Source organism: Hypomesus nipponensis, chromosome 21 (assembly GCF_054491055.1).
Source record: "Hypomesus nipponensis isolate SF chromosome 21, ASM5449105v1, whole genome shotgun sequence".
In the NCBI taxonomy this organism is placed as follows: Eukaryota; Metazoa; Chordata; class Actinopteri; order Osmeriformes; family Osmeridae; genus Hypomesus; species Hypomesus nipponensis.
In genome coordinates, this window is record NC_140381.1 from 265,404 (window position 1) to 282,500 (window position 17,097).

General features: G+C 52.3%; 1 protein-coding gene across 1 annotated transcript in view; it reads left to right on the forward strand.

Moving 5' to 3' along the window:
* Positions 1-17,097, forward strand: part of myo15ab (myosin XVAb) — a 36,856-nt gene that overhangs the window by 7,017 nt on the left and 12,742 nt on the right. The window contains 43 exon segments of the mRNA XM_084685884.1: positions 209-493; positions 855-1,067; positions 1,168-1,584; positions 1,682-1,764; positions 1,984-2,047; positions 2,132-2,241; positions 2,462-2,536; positions 2,701-2,791; positions 2,940-2,945; positions 3,039-3,142; positions 4,054-4,117; positions 4,645-4,758; positions 5,105-5,266; positions 5,500-5,613; positions 5,754-5,812; positions 5,954-6,077; positions 6,162-6,257; positions 6,372-6,503; positions 6,610-6,735; positions 6,829-6,906; positions 7,168-7,319; positions 7,398-7,443; positions 7,762-7,886; positions 8,046-8,163; positions 8,319-8,494; positions 8,639-8,723; positions 9,255-9,287; positions 9,430-9,511; positions 10,290-10,420; positions 10,521-10,616; positions 10,727-10,855; positions 10,945-11,051; positions 11,151-11,326; positions 11,639-11,711; positions 11,925-12,116; positions 12,742-12,824; positions 13,103-13,173; positions 14,282-14,378; positions 14,502-14,565; positions 14,797-14,872; positions 15,668-16,039; positions 16,134-16,218; positions 16,415-16,568. Coding sequence (XP_084542010.1) covers positions 209-493; positions 855-1,067; positions 1,168-1,584; positions 1,682-1,764; positions 1,984-2,047; positions 2,132-2,241; positions 2,462-2,536; positions 2,701-2,791; positions 2,940-2,945; positions 3,039-3,142; positions 4,054-4,117; positions 4,645-4,758; positions 5,105-5,266; positions 5,500-5,613; positions 5,754-5,812; positions 5,954-6,077; positions 6,162-6,257; positions 6,372-6,503; positions 6,610-6,735; positions 6,829-6,906; positions 7,168-7,319; positions 7,398-7,443; positions 7,762-7,886; positions 8,046-8,163; positions 8,319-8,494; positions 8,639-8,723; positions 9,255-9,287; positions 9,430-9,511; positions 10,290-10,420; positions 10,521-10,616; positions 10,727-10,855; positions 10,945-11,051; positions 11,151-11,326; positions 11,639-11,711; positions 11,925-12,116; positions 12,742-12,824; positions 13,103-13,173; positions 14,282-14,378; positions 14,502-14,565; positions 14,797-14,872; positions 15,668-16,039; positions 16,134-16,218; positions 16,415-16,568 — 5,240 coding nt within the window.

Below are 17,097 nucleotides of genomic sequence, written 5' to 3' on the forward strand. Positions count from 1 at the left end.
GTGGATTGGAAGCCTCACCACTTGATATTTTTTCCTACCTTCTTTTACCCCCTGCTAACTCGTACTAGTCCCCTCAACGTACAGTAAGAATCATTTGATGCTGGGATGCACACACCTATGCCAACACATATATACACACATATACTCGATAGATCCACACAATGGACTGTTAACTTTGAACCCCCTTATGACGCCATCTCCTCCACAGAACCCGACTATGAAGAATGCATCCTACAGTCTTTCTGAAGGGACCATCAGGGACCCCAACAAGCCCATATCCCCCAACCTGGCTCTGGCCTTGGGGAACCCGGCCCTGCGTGGGGCATCGTACACCCTTCCGGACGGCACCGTGATCATCGACCCCCGCAAGCCTCGGAGCCCCAACCTGCTGGCTGCGTTGCAGAACCCCTACCTGCAGGGGGTGTCCTACACCCTTCCTGACGGAACCATCATCATCGACCCCCGCAAGCCCGTCTCCCCCAACCTGTCAGCGGTGCGCACCTGGGAGGGGTGTGTGTGTACCTGAGAGGGTGCAACGTGTGTGTGTATGTGTGTGTAGTCCTTTACTGAGAGTGTTTTTGTTGTTCGGTAGGGTCTAGTGTGTGTGGAAGTTCTCACTTACATTTACATTTAGTCATAGTAGTCATTTAGTCATAGCAGACACTCTTATCCAGAGTGACTTACAGTGAGTACAGGGACATTTTCCCCAAGGCAAGTAGGTTGAAGTGCCTTGCCCAAGGACACAACGTCATTTTGCACAGCCGAGAATCAAACCGCCAACCTTCTGATTAATAGCCCGACTCCCTAACAGCTCAACCATCTGACCCTTCTCTGTGTGTATGTGGGTGTTCTAGGCTCTCCAGAATCAGAACATGAGGAACCTGTCATACCGGCTGCCGGACGGGACCCTGGTGATGCCGGGCCAGAAGCCAAGTCAACCCAACCTGGCCGGTGCCCTGCAGAACCAGAACCTGCGCTCTGCCAAGTATCGCCTCGGAGAAGGCTCCGCCCTCTCAGCCAACCCTGCCCCTCCACCGCCCAACCTCTCCTCAGCCCTCCGGAAGCAGGTCTGATATTTCTCCATATACCCAAACATCCGTACACCCTTACCTCCATACGTCCATATCTCCATACCTCCATACCTCCATACCTCCCACCTCCCTCCAGGATCTCATGCAGGCTAACTATCGCCTCCCGGAGGGATCTCACTTGACTCGTCGCTTCCACCAGCCCTACCTGGGTGACGCCCTGAACAACCAGCAGCTCCGCTATGCCTCTTACCGTCCCCCAGGGGCACTGCAGGGCCCTGATGGCCGCTATGCCCATGCCCCTGCCTACGGTCCACGCTCTGGGCACTGGGCCAGTCAGGCGCGACAGGGGGCCGGCCCCGAGGGGGATGACGTCTGGGCCTCTGAGAGGGTTCTGCCCCATGGAACCATCCAGAACCTGAGCAAGTGGTCGATGAACCGCGAGGAGGGGGGGCTGGATGGCTTCTCCCCATCCCCTCAGGGCCCCGGGGGGCGGAGCTTGCAAGTGGAATGGACACCTGAGAGGGGCGAGATCAGAGGGACCTGGTTTGATAAGGTGAAACACAGACTACACACACACAGACTACACACAAACACACACTATTCATTCATACACACAGAGAAGTGACTAGTCATGTATTGTGTGTGTGTAGGTGTACGCGGTGCGCAGCATGCCCACGGTGGGGCACCGGGTGAAGCGCTGGGCGGAGGGAATGGAAGACATGACTCAGCTGGAGTAAGTCATTCACTTTGACTACTTCCTGTTTCCTCTTACTTCCTGTTTCCTCTTAGCTGGAGAAGGTCTCCTTACACACTCTGACCACTTCCTGGTTGATCAGGATCCATTCCTGTTTCCTATTTGTTGATTGCTGATTGCTCTGTGTATGTGTGTTGTGTGTATATGCTTGCATGTGTCGGTATGTATGTATCTGTGTGTATGTGTGTGTGTTTACAGGGAACTAAATGAAACCACTGTCCTGATGAATCTGAAGAAACGCTATGACCAGGAGCTCATATATGTTAGTACACACCAAACCTCTTACACACTGACACACACACACACACACACAAACCCCTGACAAAGTCCCCCTGCTACTCTGCAGACCTACATCGGTAGCATCCTGCTGTCTGTGAACCCCTACAAGATGTTCAACATGTACGGGACCGACATGGTGCTGCAGTACGAGGGCCACGGCCTGGCAGACAACCCTCCGTAAGAGGAGATGAGGGGGTGGGGTCTCAATAATAGTGTGTTTATGTGAAGAGGTTGTGTTGTCAAAAGCGGGCTGGTTGGTTGCCAAGGGAATCTATGCTTTTGGGACACAGTGCTACATGACATGTTAGTAACAGGAGAACTGTGAAGGTTAGCTCAGTAAGAGGAGAAGTGGGGAGGATGACTTCTGACTTTCACACTGCCAGTGTGTGTGTTGCAGTCATCTCTTTGCCATAGCAAACATGGCCTACACCACGATGATGGATGCCAAACAGAACCAGTGTATTGTGATCAGGTAACACACACACACACACTTTTTTGTACTGTATTTTCTGATGAGTTGTGAGTATGTTGGCTTGATCATGTGTGTGTGTGTGTGTGTGTGTGTGTGTGTGTGTGTGTGTGTGTGTGTGTGTGTGTGTGTGTGTGTGTGAATGATGTGTGTGTATCTGTGTCCAGTGGAGAGAGTGGGTCTGGTAAGACTGAAGCTACCAAACTGGTCCTGCGCTACCTGACAGCCATACACCACAAACGTAACATCACACAACAGGTACACACACTCATATACACACACACTCAGTTCTTTCTTAGATCAACAGATAAGATATTAATCCAACAATAACTGTTTATTTTATGTCCTCCTCCCCCTCCCCCTCCTACTCCCCCTCCCTCCCCTCCTCCTCCACTTCCTCTACCAGATTCAGGTAAGTCTATGTACCTGTATGTATATGTCCATTCTCCAGCAAAGCCTCTGGTGTGTTGATGTTGGCGTGGTAACCATGTGATCCCTCCGATAGATCCTGGAGGCCACGCCCCTCCTGGAGGCCTTTGGGAACGCCAAGACGCTGCGGAACGACAACTCCTCTCGGTTTGGCAAGCTGGTGCAGATCTACATGGAGGAGTGAGTTCTGTTCCCACGGTGACCTGGGGAACTGTTTGTGAAAGGTTGGGGTTAGTGTTAATGTTAGGGTGACTGTTAGGCTTAGGTTTAGGTTTAGGCTTAGGTTTAGGTTTAGGTTTAGGCTTAGGCTTAGGTTTAGGTTTAGGTTTAGGTTTAGGTTTAGGTTTAGGTTTAGGTTTAGGTTTAGGCTTAGGCTTAGGTTTAGGGGTTAGTTTTAGGCTTAGGTTTAGGCTTAGGCTTAGGTCTAGATTTAAGCTTAGTTTTAGGCTTAGGCTTAGGGGTTGGTTTTAGGCTTTGGTTTAGTCTTAGGCTTAGGCTAAGGTTTAGTCTTAGACTTAGGCTAAGTTTTTGTCTTAGACTTAGGCTTAGACTTAGGCTTAGGCTCAGGCTCAGGCTCAGGCTCAGGCTCAGGCTCAGGCTCAGGCTCAGGCTCAGGCTCAGGCTCAGGCTCAGGCTCAGGCTCAGGCTCAGGCTCAGGCTCAGACACAGGCTCAGACACAGGCTCAGACACAGGCTCAGGCTCAGGCTCAGGCTCAGGCTCAGGCTCAGGCACAGGCTCAGGCTCAGGCTCAGACACAGGCTCAGGCTCAGGCTCAGGCTCAGGCTCAGGCTCAGGCTCAGGCTCAGGCTCAGGCTCAGACACAGGCTCAGGCTCAGACACAGGCTCAGGCTCAGGCTTAGGGGTTAGGTTTAGGGTTTGTGATTGGAAGGTTCTTGTTTTCTGTGGGACTGACATGAAGTCTGGATTATATTTCACAATGCTGGATCACGTATCAATATCCCACACACACTCACACACACACATTCTAACAATGGTGTGAAAGTCAATCATTGACCTGCTTGTTACTTAAGAGTAAATTCTTAGAGGTGATTAGGGTGTCGTTAGGTTGAGTGTGTGTGTGTTCTGACAGAGGTGTGATCAGTGGTGCCATAACATCTCAGTACCTGCTGGAGAAGTCCCGTATCGTCTTCCAGGTGACTCATACACACACACACACACACACACACACACACACACGTACACTCACACGTACACTCACACACAGACAGTGGAGTCCCATTACACAGGAGTGATGTGACAAAGCCCCCCCCACCCCAAGCCAGATCAGAGAGGAATTACCACATCTTTTATGGGTTAGGGTTAACCCATTACACAGGAGTGATGTGAGGGTTAGGGTTAACCCATTACACAGGAGTGATGTGAGGGTTAGGGTTAACCCATTACACAGGAGTGATGTGAGGGTTAGGGTTAACCCATTACACAGGAGTGATGTGAGGGTTAGGGTTAACCCATTACACAGGAGTGATGTGAGGGTTAGGGTTAACCCATTACACAGGAGTGATGTGAGGGTTAGGGTTAACCCATTACACAGGAGTGATGTGAGGGTTAGGGTTAACCCATTACACAGGAGTGATGTGAGGGTTAGGGTTAACCCATTACACAGGAGTGATGTGAGGGTTAGGGTTAACCCATTACACAGGAGTGATGTGATGTGACCCAGGCCAGATCAGAGAGGAACTACCACATCTTCTATGAGATGCTGGCAGGACTTCCAGACTACGACAAGAGATTGCTGTTTCTCCAGGAGGCTGAGACCTACTACTACTTGAACCAGGTACACACACTCCTGAACCAGGCACACACACCCCTGAACCAGGTACACACACTCCTGAACCAGGTACACACACTCCTGAACCAGGTACACACACTCCTGAACCAGGCACACACACCCCTGAACCAGGTACACACACTCCTGAACCAGGTACACACACTCCTGAACCAGGTACACACACCCCTGAACCAGGTACACACACCCTTGAACCAAGTACACACACCCCTGAACCAGGTACACACACTCCTGAACCAGGTACACACACCCTTGAACCAAGTACACACACTCCTGAACCAGGTACACACACCCTTGAACCAAGTACACACACCTGCCTGGTCTTTGTTCTCAGGGAGGGGACTGTTTGATCGAGGGGAAAGACGACGCTGCAGATTTTGGGCATCTTCTGGGTGCTATGGAGACGCTGGGCTTCAATGCTGAGGAGCAGAATAGCATCTTTAGACTGCTGTCCTCCGTCCTGCACCTGGGAAACCTGTACTTCCAGTCTCACCAGGTACACACACACTCACCTGAAGCAGGTACACACTCACCTGAAGCAGGTACACACTCACCTGAAGCAGGTACACACTCACCTGAAGCAGGTACACACACCTGACAAGGTACACAAAGTTCAAATGCTACCATGTGAGTAGCAGCTGTCAGTTGGTGCTGACTCCATGTTTGTGTGTGTATGTATGTGTGTGAATGTGTGCGCGTGTGTATGTGCATATTCATGTGTGTGTGCAGGTGGAGGGCCAGGAGGTGGCAGCGGTGAGCAGTACTCAGGAGATCCGGGTGGTCTCAGAGCTGCTGCTCGTCTCACCTGACGCCCTGCAGAAGGCTGTCACCTACAAACTCACGGTAACCCTCACACTCACACACACTCACACACTCGCGCACACACACACTCGCACACACACACACACTCACACACACTCTCACACACACACTCACTCACACACAGTCTCACACTACTGAGAGTGTGTCATGTTCTCCTCCAGGACACAGTCAGGGAGAAGATCTACACTCCTCTAACTGTGGAGAGTGCTGTGGACGCCAGGTGAGAGAGAGAGAGTGTGCGTGTGTGTGGTGTGTGTCTGTATGTGTGTGTTTTTTTCAAGGCCAGCTGTGTGTGTGCGTATAGTTTTGCACCTCTCACCTACAGAGCTTTGAACCCTTATCTTTTACTGTGTTTCCGTAGGGACGCTGTTGCCAAGATACTATACTCACTGCTATTTAATTGGTTGACAGAGAAGATTAATGGGCGTGTCTACCCTCGCAATGAGGCCCTGTCCATCTCTATACTGGACATCTACGGTTTTGAGGTTACACACATACACACATAAACACACACTCACCTGGTTTCCACACATACACATATACCAACATCCCTTTCTGCTCCCCTGCAGGATCTAGCTGTGAACAGCTTTGAGCAGCTGTGTATCAACTACGCCAACGAAACTCTGCAGTTCTACTCCAACACAGTCATCTTCCAGGAAGAGCAGGTGGGCTCACACACATATACACACATATACACACTCACACACATAAACACACACACCCCGTGTGGACATGGAGGCAACATGGAGGTGTTGTGAGCGTTGTTGCCATGGCACCAGGAGGAGTATATGCGAGAGCAGATCATCTGGAAGCAGATCTCCTTCACCGACAACCAGGCCGTCATGGACATCATTTCTGCAAAGCCTCATGGGATACTTCGTGTCCTTGACGACCAGAGTGGCTTCCCCCAGGTACCTCAGTTCCCCTGCACCACTTCCTGTCTGTCATCCACCCGCCGCCCATGTTCCGGGTCGCTGTTTCCATGGCAATGTCTGACCTAGTCCTTGTTGTTGCCAGGCAACGGACCACACTTTCCTCCAGAAGTGCCACTATCACCATGGTAACAGCCTCCTGTATGCCCGGCCCAAGATGCCCCTCCCTGAGTTTACCCTGAAACACTACGCTGGGAGGGTCACCTACCAGGTACTCACACACACATATAACATTCTGAGGTTCTGCTGAGGTTCTGCTGAGGTTCTGCTGAAGTTCTGCTGATATTCTGGTTGTGTCCGACAGGTACATAAGTTTCTGGACAAGAACTTTGATTCAGTCCGACAGGATGTACTGGATCTCTTCACACAGAGCAGGAACAAGGTGTGTCATACATAACAGAAATGACATGGGGGGGTTGATTTCAGGGCAGGACTGTATAACTCTGACTAGGAAGGTCCCACATGCACCAAACTTGGTCTGGTTACTCATACTAGTCCCCTCAACATGCAGGCGTGTGTGTCTGTGTGTGTGTGTGTACGTGTGTGTGTACGTGTGTGTGTGTGTATGTGTGTGTCTGTGTCTGTGTGTGTACGTGTGTGTGTGTGTATGTGTGTGTGTATGTGTGTGTGTGTGTGTGTTAAGATGGTGTCCAGCCTGTTCCTGAAGCACTGTGAGAGTGTTGCTCAGCAACGCACCGCCCTGAGGAGGGGGAGCACCGCACGCCGTTTCCATGCCAACACCGTCAGCGCCAAGTTCCAGAGCAGCCTGCAGGAGCTGGTGGAAAAGATGGAGAGGTTCACAAACACACAAAACACACTCACACACACACACACACACACACACACCCATACAAATGTGTGTATGTTTTGCAGGTGTAACCCATACTTTGTCCGCTGCATCAAGCCCAACCACCACAAGGTAGGATCCAGTACGTGCGTATTTAGTGTGTGTACATGTGTCTGTGTGTGTGCATCTGTGTGTGCAAGTGTGTGTGTGTTATGCAGGAGCCAGCTATGTTTGATATGGAGCTGCTGATATGCTATAAAAAAACATTTTGTACTTTTGATATTTAAACACTATTAATTCTTAAATGTTTACTGTATGCACCTTGCCACCAAAGTAAATTCCTAGTTTTTTAAACTACTTGCCTATTAAACTGGATTCTGATTCTGACATGTGTGTTTGTGATTTGTGTGGGTGTGTGTATGTTTGTGTGGTGTGTGTGTGTGTGTGTAGGAGCCAGCCATGTTTGACATGGAGCTGGTCAACTCTCAGCTTCGCTACTCTGGTATCATGGAAACAATTCGCATCAGGAAGGAGGGTTATCCAATCAGAATGCTCTTCCACAACTTCCTGCTCAGGTAGGTCATATGACTCTAAGCTGCTACAGAGGAACAGGAGCGTAACAGGCTTCTGATTGGTCACTCAACAGGGAGACACCTTATCTCATGTCACTGCATGTGTGAGTCCGTTTCTGTTTCCTCTGTGGGTGTTCTTGTGTGTATGTGTGTGTGTGTCAGGTACAAGGCTCTGCTGTGTATGGTGGACCCCCCCCCTGCAGATGGAGAGAACTGTGTGCAGATGCTGCATCAGCTCTGTCCTGTCAGAGAAGGAGCCTACCAGGTGGGCGTGTCCAAGGTGAGGGGAGGTTGGACCTTAAGACTGGAAAGACAGCATCTGCTAAATCACTCATCATTCACCATGTCTAATGTCATGTAAAACTACATGAGTGTATGGTGTGTGTGTGTGTGTATGGTGTGTGTGTGTGTGTGTGTGTGTGTGTGTGTGTGCAGCTGTTCCTGAAGGAGGACTTGTACCAGCTGTTGGAGGCAAAGCGTGACCGTGTTCTGATCTTGGCTGCCATGACGCTACAGAGATACACACGCATGTTCTTCGTACGGAAGAACTTCCTCATATTCAGACTCAACATGGTCCTGTTTCAGACCCGCAGCAAGGGCTACCTAGCCAGGTACACACACACTCATACACACACACATACACACACACATATGCACCTACACACACACACACAACCACACACACACCTACACACACACACACACATATACACTCACACTCTGTTGATTTGGTCCTCCACTTCCTGTCTGGACAGGCAGAGGTTTGCGATGAGGAGGAAGTACCTGATCAAACTGCGTTCTGCTGTGCGTCTCTACGTTGTTCATCGGCGCTACGTCAGGGTAGGAGGGAGGGAAGGGGGGAGGGGGGAGGAAGAGGGGAGGAGGGGAGGATGAGGGGAGGATGAGGGGAGGATGAGGGGAGGAGGGGAGGATGGGGAGAGGGAGGGGATGATGTGGGGAGGATGAGGGGGGGATGAGGGGGGGATGGGGGGAGGAGGGGAGGATGAGGGGAGGATGGGGAGAGGGAGGGGATGATGTGGGGAGGATGAGGGGGGGATGAGGGGGGGATGGGGGGAGGAGGGGAGGATGAGGGGAGGATGGGGGGAGGAGGGGATGATGTGGGGAGGATGAGGGGAGGATGGGGGGAGGATGAGGGGAGGAGGGGAGGATGGGGGGAGGAGGGGATGATGTGGGGAGGATGAGGGGGGGATGAGGGGGGGATGGGGGGAGGAGGGGAGGATGAGGGGAGGATGGGGGGAGGATGGGGGGAGGAGGGGAGGATGAGGGGAGGGGGGAGGATGGGGGGAGGAGGGGTGTACTTTATTTGTTAATGATGGAGGGATGAGTGTGAGTGAGTACTCTTTGTTTCAGATGGTGATAGAGCCAGCCAGGAAAGCAGAGGAGGTGAGAGTCACTACTAACCTTCACCAGAACTACAGAACACTATCTACTAAAAACTAACTTTAACCATAACCACAGACTATTAACGACCAGACGTTTGTGTGTATGGTGTGTGTGTGTATGGTGTGTGTGTGTGTGTGTGCAGGACCGTGTTAACAGAGAGGTGGTGGATGTCACAACTCTGCCCATCCCTGCTGAACTAGCTGCTTTGCTCCAAGCTACTGCAGGTACCACACACACACACACACACACACCACACACACACGCCACACACACACACATTTCACACACACGTGACACACGCAAACACACCTCACACAGACAGTTATCTGTGCATGCCTGTTTTTGTGTGTGTGTATACTGTGTGTGTATGGTGTGTGTGTGTGTGTGGTGTGTGTGTGGTGTGTGTGTGGTGTGTGTGGTGTGTGTGTGTGTGTGGTGTGTGTGTGGTGTGTGTGTGTGTGTGTGGTGTGTGTGTGTGTGGTGTGCGTGTGTGGTGTGTGTGTGGTGTGTGTGTGTGTGTGTGTGTGTGGTGTGTGTGTGGTGTGTGTGGTGTGTGGTGTGGTGTGTGTGTGTGTGGTGTGTGTACGGTGTGGTGTGTGTGGTGTGTGTGGTGTGTGGTGTGTGTGTGTGGTGTGTGTGTGGTGTGTGTGTGTGTGTGTGGTGTGTGTATGGTGTGTGTGTGTGTGGTGTGTGTGTGGTGTGTGTGGTGTGTGTGTGTGGTGTGTGTATGCTGTGTGTGTGTGTGGTGTGTGTGTGTGGTGTGGTGTGTGTGTGTGGTGTGTGGTGTGTGTGTGTGGTGTGTGTATGCTGTGTGTGTGTGGTGTGTGTTTGTGGTGTGGTGTGTGTGTGGTGTGTGTGTGTGTGGTGTGTGGTGTGGTGTGTGTGGTGTGGTGTGTGTGTGTGTGTGTGTGTGTGTGTGGTGTGTGTGTGGTGTGTGTGTGTGTGTGTGGTGTGGTGTGTGGTGTGTGTGTGGTGTGGTGTGTGGTGTGTGTGTGGCTCTAGGAGGGGAGGTACTCCACTCGGAGTGTCTGGCTCTGGTCCAGGCCCCCAGGGTGCAGGTGGAGCCCCAGCTGACCCTCCCTCTGGACCTCAACAACTACCTGATCACTCACTACATACGAGCCATCTTCAGGGTGGGAACACACACTCACACACATAGTGAAGGATCACTACCAGGTCCAACACACTGCAAGAGCTGTGAGTGTTGTGTGTTTGTGTGTTTGTGTGTTATAGGAGCCGTTGTTTGGGATGTTGGCAGCTCCTCTGGAGAGGTCTCTGACAAGAGTGGACGAAGAGCTGAAACAAGGAGCATTGGATGTCTTCACACTGGTACACACACACCATATGCACACACATACAAATATATCTGTGAGAAATAGAGATTCCTTAAGGCAGATTTGTGACAAATGGAGATTCCTTAATGAGTGTTGTGCTGTCAGATTCTCAGGTTCATGGGGGACCCCAGTCTGAGCGGTGCTCAGGAGAACCTGTTTGGGAACTACATCATCCACAGAGGACTGGCCAACCCCGGCCTCCGAGACGAGATCCTGGCACAGGTGGCCAATCAGGTCAGGCTCCGCCCCTACAAGGAAATAAGATAATCACATGACGTTGTTTTCCCAACATAACTCTAACTTCCTGCCTCTCCTCCAACCAGGTGTGGCGGAACCCCAACGTTCTGAACTGTGAGCGGGGCTGGCTGCTCCTGGCTGCCTGCCTGTCCTCCTTCAGCCCCTCCCACAGACTGCAGAAGTACCTGCTCAAGTACGACACACACACACACACATACACACTCTCTCACACACGCACACGCACACACACACACTCTCACACACATACCACTTTGTGTGTGTGTGAGTGCAGGTTTGTATCAGACTATGGCCCGGGGGGGTATGACTGTGTGTGTCAGCACCGACTGCTCCAGGCCATGCAGGGGTCGTCACGGCGACCTGAGGCACGGACACACCCCCCCTGCCTGCTGGAGTGGACAGCCAACCGGCACAGAGCTCACACTGTGTTACACATACACTGCTTTGATGGTGAGACACACATACACACGCTAATACTGTGTTACACGTGTTACACACACATACACACACACACACCCTGTGTTACACACACAAACACAGACTGAGACATGTAGAGAGAGTCTCCTTCTACACACACACACACACACATTTATCTGACTCATCCAGATAGTCTTGTCGGCTCTGAGAATTAGTTACCACCTGATACTGGACTTATGTGTGGTGTGTGTGTGTGTGGTGTATGTTTGTGGTGTGTGTGTGTGTCCATGTGTGTGTCCATGTGTGTGTCCATGTGTGTGTGTATGTGTGTGTTTATGACTACAGGTGATTCCTTCCTCTGTCCTCTCAACTCCTGGACCACAGGAGAGGATCTGGCTCAAGACATTCTGCAACACAGGTACACACACGCACACCAAACACACACCAAACTCACACACCAAAGACACACACACCACAGACACACACACATTCCTTTCCTTTGATGCCTCAGCAGCTAACCCTGATGTGTGTGTATGGTGTGTGAGTGTGTGTGTGTGTGTGTGTATGGCATGTGTGTGTATGTATGGTGTGTGAGTTTGTGTGTATTTGGCGTGTGTGTGTGTGTGTTCAGGGGTGTGACGGAGGGCCGGTGTGGCTGGTCGGTGCTGCTGAGGGAAGCAGCCCAGTGGGTGGAGCTGGAGGGTGGAGACCTAGTGTGTGACCTGCTGTCTGACCTGGAGATGTCCCCAGACGTCCCCAAGCTGCCCTCCTACTTCATCATCTCCACCCAGGACCCTGCCAGGGTCAGGGCCAACAACAGCATGTAGGCCTCTCTCTCTCTCTCTCTCTCTCTCTCTCTCTCTCTCTCTCTCTCTCTCTCTCTCTCTCTCTCTCTCTCCTTCTCTCCCTCTCTCCTTCTCTCCCTCTCTCTCTCCTTCTCTCTCTCTCTCCCTCTCTCTCTCCTTCTCTCCCTCTCTCTCTCTCCCTCTCTCTCTCCCTCTCTCTCTCTCTCTCTCTCTCTCTCTCTCTCTCTCTCTCTCTCTCTCTCTCCTCTCTCTTTCTCCCCCTCTCTCTCTCCCTGTCTCTCCTCTCTCCTCTCTCTTTCTCCCCCTCTCTCTTTCCCTCTCTCTCTCCCTCTTTCTCTCTCCCTCTCTCTCTCTCCCTTCCTCTCTCTCTCTCCCTCTCTCTTTCTCTCTCTCTCTCTCTCCCTCTCTCTCTCTCTCTCTCCCTAGGACCCTGCCGGGTCGGGACCAACCACAGCATATAGGCCTCTCTCTCTCCCTCCCTCAGTTAATTCTTTCCTGCCTTGTATTGTCCCCCCTATATATCCCTAGGTACCATGGTCACTTACCAAAGAAAGCAAAACATGTGTCTTTTATTCTTTTGTGAATAAATGTGTGTGTGTCTCTGTATGTACGTGTGTGTATTTGTGTGTGTGTGTGTTACAGTAGTCTCCTGGGCAGTGGGTTTGACTCTAAAGAAGACCTTGCCTCCAAATTCTCTACTCTACCCGATGGACCACTCAGCCAAGGTACACACACACATTACATTTAGTCATTTAGCAGACGCTCTTATCCAGAGCGACTTAAAGTAAGTACAGGGACATTCCCCCCGAGGCAAGTAGGATGAAGTGCCCTGCTCAAGGACACAACGTCAGTTGGCATTGCCGGGAATCGATCTGGCAACCTTCTGATTACTAGCCCGATTCCCTAACCGCTCAGCCACTTGACACACATACATGTAGATACACACACAGTACAGACTCACATACATTCACATATACTGTGTGATGTGTGTGTGTTCATCCAGACCTGGAGCCCCACAGAGGGATGGACCGCTACCTTGACAGTCTGTTTGACCCTGTTCTGGCCGACAGTGCGGTGAGTGCTGTTTGCTAAGGCTAGTTTAGCTAGCCAGGCTAGGTTAACCAACTGCTAGGTTAGCAAGCCATGCTAGTTTAGCAAGTCATGCTAGTTTAGCCAGTCAGGCTAGGTTAGGCTAAGGCTAGTTTAGCCAGCCATACTAAATTAGGCAGATTGGGTTGGTGTTCGTAATACAAGGTTATGCTAAGTTAATTACCAATGCTTATTATGCTAGGTACAATTGTAGCTGTGTCATCCAGCTATGCTAGCTACAATGGTAGCAATGTTATATAGCTATGACAGGTACAATCATGGCTGTGTTACTTAGCTATGCTAGCGACAATGGTTGTAGTGTTATCCAGCCATGACAGATGCAATGGTAGCTATGTTATCGAGCTAATTTTGTAGTTGGTGTTAGAAATGCTACGTACAATGGTAGCTATGTTATCTATCTATGCTGGATAAAATGCTAATGGTGTCCTCTACCTATGCTAACCACAATGGCAGCTGTGCTATCTAGCCATGCTAGCTACCATATCAACTGTGTCCTGCCGTAACAGTGAGTAAGTGAGTGAGTGAGTGGATGTTGTTCTCTGTGATATCTGGAAGTGAATGAGCATGTATCAGATGTGTTGTACAGGCACAGACTCGCCTGCTAACATCTCTGGTTACCCGGTTACCGTAACTGTCATTGCGACCAGATCGCCACGGTGATTTCCCCTCCCAACACCGAGATCTCCTTACAAGGAGCCAACACTCAGCTAATGAATGGCTTACTATTTAATGACACACACACACCTTCACTCACTCACACACACACACACACACACACACACCTTCACTCACACACACACACCCAGATCAACGCACATACACACATACAAACCACACACACACCACAGGGGTTCCTGTGGCTCAGGAGGTAGGTGTGATCTCCGACTCCTCCTGGCCATGTGTGCGAGTGTCCTGGGGCAAGACGCTGAAACAAGCCGCTCCTGATGGGCAGGTGTTAGGGTTAGGGTTAGGGTTAGGGTCCAGACCAGCGCCTTGCATGACAGCACTGGGAGAGCAGGGTTCAGAGGGGAACTACAACACTCTGGTGTAACATTTGACCTTTGACCCCCAGGAAGTGGAGCGTCCCTCGGAGCTGTCCAGCAGACTGAGGGGGGGTGGAGGGGTCGGGGGTCACAACAGCCCCTACGGACAACCCCCCCAGCCTGGAGGTCAGCCTCTCTCTCTTCCTCTCTCTCTCCTTCTCTTTCTCTCCCTCCCTCTCCCTCTCTCCCTCTTGTGACATGTTGTGTGTGTGTAACATGTTGTGTGTAACGTGTTCCGTGTGTGTGCAGCGGTGAGGGTTCTACCCATGATGCCAGGAGAGGTTATATCACCCCCGCTCTCCCCGGTCGCCCCTCCTGCAGCCACACGTATGCATCGCCATGGAAACAATGTTCTTAGTATTTTGTATTACACCTGTTATATTACACCTGTTATATTACAATTGTTATAGCACTGGAGCTATGTTGCTTTTGAACAACAACAGACATCACTAAACACCTTGTTTGTGCATCGTTTTTTAATTCACCTGTTATCAGACAGCATCCTTATTCCTTCCTCCTCCCCCTCTCTCCTCCTCCTCCTCCTCCTCCTCCCAGACTCTCAGGATGCAGTGATAGCTCAGCAGCAGCAAGCCATTATCAACCAGCAGGCTGTCATCATGGTAACCATGGCTACCTTCTCCACTCCTGTCCTTTCACCCTTCTTCCTCTCTTGAAATAATCACCATGTCCCCCTGCCCCTCTTCTCCTGTCCCCCTGCCCCTCCCTCCTCTCCTGCCCCCCTGCCCCTCCCTCCTCTCCTGCCCCCCTGCCCCTCCCTCCTCTCCTGCCCCCCTGCCCCTCCCTCCTCTCCTGCCCCCCTGCCCCTCCCTCCTCTCCTGCCCCCCTGCCCCTCCCTCCTCTCCTGCCCCCCTGCCCCTCCCTCCTCTCCTGCCCCCCTGCCCCTCCCTCCTCTCCTGCCCCCCTGCCCCTCCCTCCTCTCCTGCCCCCCTGCCCCTCCCTCCTCTCCTGCCCCCCTGCCCCTCCCTCCTCTCCTGCCCCCCTGCCCCTCCCTCCTCTCCTGCCCCCCTGCCCCTCCCTCCTCTCCTGCCCCCCTGCCCCTCCCTCCTCTCCTGCCCCCTGCCCCTCCCTCCTCTCCTGTCCCCCTGCCCCTCCCTCCTCTCCTGCCCCCCTGCCCCTCCCTCCTCTCCTGCCCCCTGCCCCTCCCTCCTCTCCTGCCCCCCTGCCCCTCCCTCCTCTCCTGTCCCCCTGCCCCTCCCTCCTCTCCTGCCCCCTGCCCCTCCCTCCTCTCCTGCCCCCCTGCCCCTCCCTCCTCTCCTGCCCCCTGCCCCTCCCTCCTCTCCTGTCCCCCTGCCCCTCCCTCCTCTCCTGCCCCCTTGCCCCTCCCTCCTCTCCTGCCCCCCTGCCCCTCCCTCCTCTCCTGCCCCCTTGCCCCTCCCTCCTCTCCTCCCTCCCAGGCTCAGCAGATGACCATGCAGGCCATGGCCTTGGTTACCTCTCCCATCACCTCACCCCCCACCTCCCCCATCAGCAGCCCCCCCATGAGCCCTCTCCTCCCCCACCCCCTCTCCCCTTACTCCTCTCCCTACTCCCCCATCCCTCCCTCTCCGTATGCCAACCTCCCCCCCAGTTCGTATCCCACCTCCCCAGACCCTGCTGGCTCCGCCCCCCAGCCACACGCCCCACCCCTGTCTGCTCCAAGCCCCGCCCCTCATGCTGCAGAGAAGAGCCTTAAGGTCACCATGGAGACGAAGCCCAAAGCCAGCACACCCCAAGTGAGAAGCCCCCATTCTATGTTCAGAGGTCAGGAGTTAAGGTCATTGGCAGGTGTTAAAGTGAGGGATCAGGTGTCAAGGTCAGGTGTTAAGGTCAGGTGTTACAGTAAAAGTCAATGGTCAGTGTAGTCACCATGTCTCTCTCCAGGGCGTGTCGTCGGGGACAGACAGTGTTGCCAAGAGACAAGCTCCAGCCATCCCCATCAACAAGGACCAGAGGGCCAGGAAGTTTGGTGAGAGCCACCCCTGACCCTTGACCCCTGACCCCTGACCCCTCACACACACCACAGATACATATACACAAAGCACAGATACACACACACGCACAATAAAATATTATAGAAGAGAGTTGACTCAGAGATGTGTCTGTAATGTTTGTATGTGTGTGTGTCCATGCGTGTGGGTGTGTAATGTTGAATGTGTGTGCAGCCCCGGTGGTGACCTCTCCACCGCCCCCTGCTGGAGAGGTGGTGAAGTGGTCAGAGCAGCAGGAGAGCATCACCCCCAGCTGCAACGTCAGAGACATCATCCGCCAATACGACTCTCCTCCTCCCCCTCCACAGCCCTTGCCCCCCGGCAAGAGGTACACACATACACACACATGCACACACATACACACACATACACACACATACACACACATACACACACATGCACACACATGCACACACATACACACACATGCACACACATACACACATACACACACATGCACACACATGCACACACATACACACACATGCACACATACACACACATGCACACACATGCACACACATGCACACACATACACACACATGCACACATACACACATCCACACACATACACACACATGCACACACATGCACACATACACACACATGCACACACATACACACACATGCACACACATGCACACACATACACACATACACACACATGCACACACATACACACACATACACACACATACACACATACACACATACACACACATGCACACACATACACACATACACACACATGCACACACATGCACACACATACACACACATACACACACATACACACACATACACACACATGCAGACATTCTCTTCTCCTCTCCATGGACACAACCTTATTCAACACT